The sequence below is a fragment of the Rhinopithecus bieti genome, unplaced genomic scaffold (assembly GCF_001698545.2).
Source record: "Rhinopithecus bieti isolate Rb0 unplaced genomic scaffold, ASM169854v2 scaffold_3875, whole genome shotgun sequence".
NCBI lineage: Eukaryota > Metazoa > Chordata > Mammalia > Primates > Cercopithecidae > Rhinopithecus > Rhinopithecus bieti.
In genome coordinates this window covers 1,628,803-1,632,492 of record NW_016804422.1, presented here as the reverse complement: position 1 = coordinate 1,632,492, position 3,690 = coordinate 1,628,803, and the positions used below count along the sequence as shown (strand labels likewise).

Below are 3,690 nucleotides of genomic sequence, written 5' to 3'. Positions count from 1 at the left end.
AAAAAAAAAAAAAAAAAAAAGGGCAAAAATCCATACAAATCATTTGAGATATCCAAGACCTGTCGATTTCTTAAAAGACATTTCTGGATGATAGAAATTAAAGAAAATTTTATTTGACGTTTAAAATGTTCTAGAAAATACTGCCAGTAGTTTTCATAGTAAATTCAATCAAAAGAAACCAAATTAAGGGCATAAAAGGATACTTTTATGTGCTTGAAAATTTACACAGTAAGATTTAAAAAAAAAAAAAAAGAAAAAAAAACCTCTATCCTTAGGCTGGGTGCAGTGGTTCATGCTTATAATCCCAGCACTTTGGGAGGCTGACCTTGTCTCTACAAAACAGAAAAAGCCAGGTATAGTGGCTCAAGCCTGCAGTCCCAGCTACTCGGGAGGCTAAGCCGAGAGGATCCCCTGATCCCAGGAGTTAGAGGTTGTAGTAAACTATAATCATGCCATTGCATTCCCATCTGGGCAACAAAGCAAGACCCCATCTATTAAGAAATACTCTATCTTTGACAGACAAGTCAAAAACAAAACTTCTCTTCAGAAAATGTACTACAATGTAGGAAATGCTGAGCACTAGGGCAGGGACTAGTCTCGAGACCTTCAGGCAACTGTGGAACACACCCTGGGCATTACAGGCTGGAAAATAGGCAGCCAGGGGAAATGTCTGAATCTCAGGCATATATATTAGGTAGGCAGTATCTCACTCTGATTTGTGACTGGGTCTCATGCCACACTCTGAAAACAGACAACATGCCTCCAAACAAGGATACCTCTGCTCCTAAGAGACACTGTAGGCAAGCCTCAGGACTCCCAGGCACCTTTCTACTGTTAAGTCCTGCTCCCAAGGCATGTCAGGTGATTATCAATTACAACTCAAATGTGTGCCTGAAACCATGGTGGAGACCTGTAACATCCCTGTGCCCAGGCCCAAAGTGAGGCTCTGGGCAAAGCAGGCAGAGCCCATGCCTACCCTCCTTAATCTACTGCACTCCACTTGCTTCTCAGACATTCTCCAGACTGAACGCTGCTCTAAGTCCATCTTTTTAAGACTAGGCCAGGCACGGTGGCTCACGCCTGTAATCCCAGCACTTTGGGAGGCCGAGGTAGGCGGATCACCTGAGGTTGGGAGTCAGAGACCAGTCTGACCAACACAGAGGAACCCCATCTCCACTAAAAATACAAAATTAGCCGGGCATGGTGGCACATGCCTATAATCCCATGTACTCGGAGGCTGAGGCAGAAGAATCACTTGAACCCAAGAGGTGGAGGTTGTGGTGAGCCGAGATCGCGCCATTGCACTCCAGCCTGGGCAATAAGAGCGAGACTCCATCTAAAAAAAGAAAAAAAAGACTGACCTCAAGTATCTAGAGTCTGGTACCTGGAACTATAATTAAGATAATGATAAATTCTTTTAATTTATCTATTTATTTATTTATTTATTTATTTAGAGAGTGTCTCATTCTGTCGCCCAGGCTGGAGTGCAGGAGTCCCATCTCAGCTCACTGCAGCCTTTGCCTCCCCAGTTCAAGCAATTCTCATGCCTCAGCTTCCCGAGTAGCTGGGATTACAGGTGCACACCACCATGTCTGGCTAGTTTATTTATTTATTTATTTATTTTTTATTTATTTTTTTTTTTTTGAGATGGAGTCTCGCTCTGTCCCCCAGGCTGGAGTGCAGTGGCGCCATCTCGGCTCACTGCAAGCTCCGCCTCCTGGGTTCACACCATTCTCCTGCCTCAGCCTCCCGAGTAGCTGGGACTACAGGCGCCCGCCACCTCGCCCGGCTAATTTTTTTTTTTGTATTTTTAGTAGAGATGGGGTTTCACCATGGTCTCGATCTCCTGACCTCGTGATCCACCCACTTTGGCCTCCCAAAGTGCTGGGATTACAGGCGTGAGCCACCGTGCCCGGCCAGTTTTTCTATTTTTAGTAGAGATGGGGTGCACACCACCATGTCTGGCTAGTCTCGAACTCCTGGCCTTAAGTGATCTGCCTGCTTCAGCCTCCCAAAGTGCTAGGATTATAGGTGTAAGCCACCAAGCCCAGCTAATTTATTTTTCATTCATTCACTCATTCATTCAGTCATTTATTTATTTTTACAAAGATAGTTTATTTATTTATTTATTTTTTTTTTTTTGAGACGGAGTCTCACTCTGTCGCCCAGGTTGGAGTGCAGTGGCCGGATCTCAGCTCACTGCAAGCTCCGCCTCCCGGGTTCATGCCATTCTCCTGCCTCAGCCTCCCAAGTAGCTGGGACTACAGGTGCCCGCCACCACGCCCTTCTAATTTTTTTGTATTTTAGTAGAGACGGGGTTTCACCGTGTTATAGCCAGGATGGTCTCGATCTCCCGACCTCGTGATCCGCCCGTCTCGGCCTCCCAAAGTGCTGGGATAACAGGCGTGAGCCACTGCACCCGGCCTAAGATAATGTTTATTGACATCACAGGCCACAGGGGCAAGCCTGTGGCTTCTGGGATTGGGTTCTGGAATGAAGCAGAACCCTTGACCCTGCCCTGGGCCTCTGCTGGCTGAGGAGGCACAAGGTGAGAGGACGCCCAGGGTGTTCAGACTAACCAGGGCCTCCCTGGCAGCCCAGGAGTGTGGGTGCTGCAGAGACAGGCCCCTTGCAGAGCTGACCTAGAGCCCACCATCCCCACAGCCTGTGTGAGCAGAAGCCAGGACCCACAGGCTGTGCCCCAGGCTTGTCACTGTTGCCAGTGGAGGTGGGCAGCTGCCCCTCTTGGCACCTGAGACAGTGAAAGAAGAGGGCTGCTGCCATGAAGAAGACACTCTGTGGACAGACTTGCTGGGGCTGAGTTGAGAGGCACACGGAGGCAGGTCAGCTGGTCTGGTCAGCTGTCCCTGTCACCGCTACTTTTGTGGCCTGAGGCTGTAGCCTTGGTCAGGTTCCCAGCTTCCCTCTTCAGGACACTGAGCAAAGTCTGGGAGCTCTCCAGCATCTTGAGGTAGGTGGCCTCCGTCTCCGCGATGGTCTGGTAGAACTTACTGAGAGAGGCAGTCTTGCATGTCAGGTTCTCACTGATGCAGGCCAGCTTTTCTGCCAGCTGCCTCACCTCATTCTGCAGCCGCTGCTTCTCGTCCTCCTCCTGCTGGATCTGCCGGCACAGTTCCTCCTGCTTCTGGCATAGCTCCTCTACGCATCTGACCAGCTTGTTGTTGTATTTCTGCAGCGCCACGCCCTGCTGGGTCAACATCTCCCAGGGCCTCCTATTTTTTTTTTTTTTGAGATGGAGTTTCACTCTTGTCGCCCAGGCTGGAGTGCAATGGTGAAGTCTCAGTTCACTGCAACCTCTGCCTCCTGGGTTTAAGCAAGACTCTGTCTCAAAAAAAAAGAAAAAAGAAAAAAAACGACCGGGCGTGGTGGCTCACGCCTGTAATCCCAGCACTTTGGGAGGCCGAGGCAGGCAGATCACGAGGTCAGGAGATCGAGACCATCCTGGCTAACACGGTGAAACCCCGTCTCTACTAAAAAATACAAAAATTAGCCAGGTGTGACGGTGGGCGCCTGTAGTCCCAGCTACTAGGGAGGCTGAGGCAGGAGAATGGTGTAAACCTGGGAGGCAGGGCTTGCAGTGAGCCGAAATTGCCCCCCCCCGCCCCATCCGGGGTGACTGACCAAGACTCCATCTAAAAAAAAAAAAAAAGGCCGGGCGCGGTGGCTCAC

At 49.5% G+C, this 3,690-nt stretch overlaps 2 protein-coding genes across 4 annotated transcripts in view; both read right to left on the bottom strand.

The window, feature by feature from the left end:
• USP4 (ubiquitin specific peptidase 4) overlaps nt 1-3,690 on the bottom strand; it is a 78,409-nt gene that overhangs the window by 50,501 nt on the left and 24,218 nt on the right. The window lies entirely within an intron of this gene.
• On the bottom strand, nt 2,415-3,281 carry LOC108526996 (Sjoegren syndrome nuclear autoantigen 1 homolog). The gene has a single exon (XM_017868092.1). The coding sequence runs from the start codon at nt 3,218-3,220 to the stop codon at nt 2,858-2,860; it is 363 nt and encodes a 120-aa protein (XP_017723581.1). The 5' UTR covers nt 3,221-3,281; the 3' UTR covers nt 2,415-2,857.

Excerpts from the sequence above, each read along its gene's own strand:
- LOC108526996 (XM_017868092.1), bottom strand. The coding sequence starts at position 3,220 with ATGTTGACCCAGCAGGGCGTGGCGCTGCAGAAATACAACAACAAGCTG.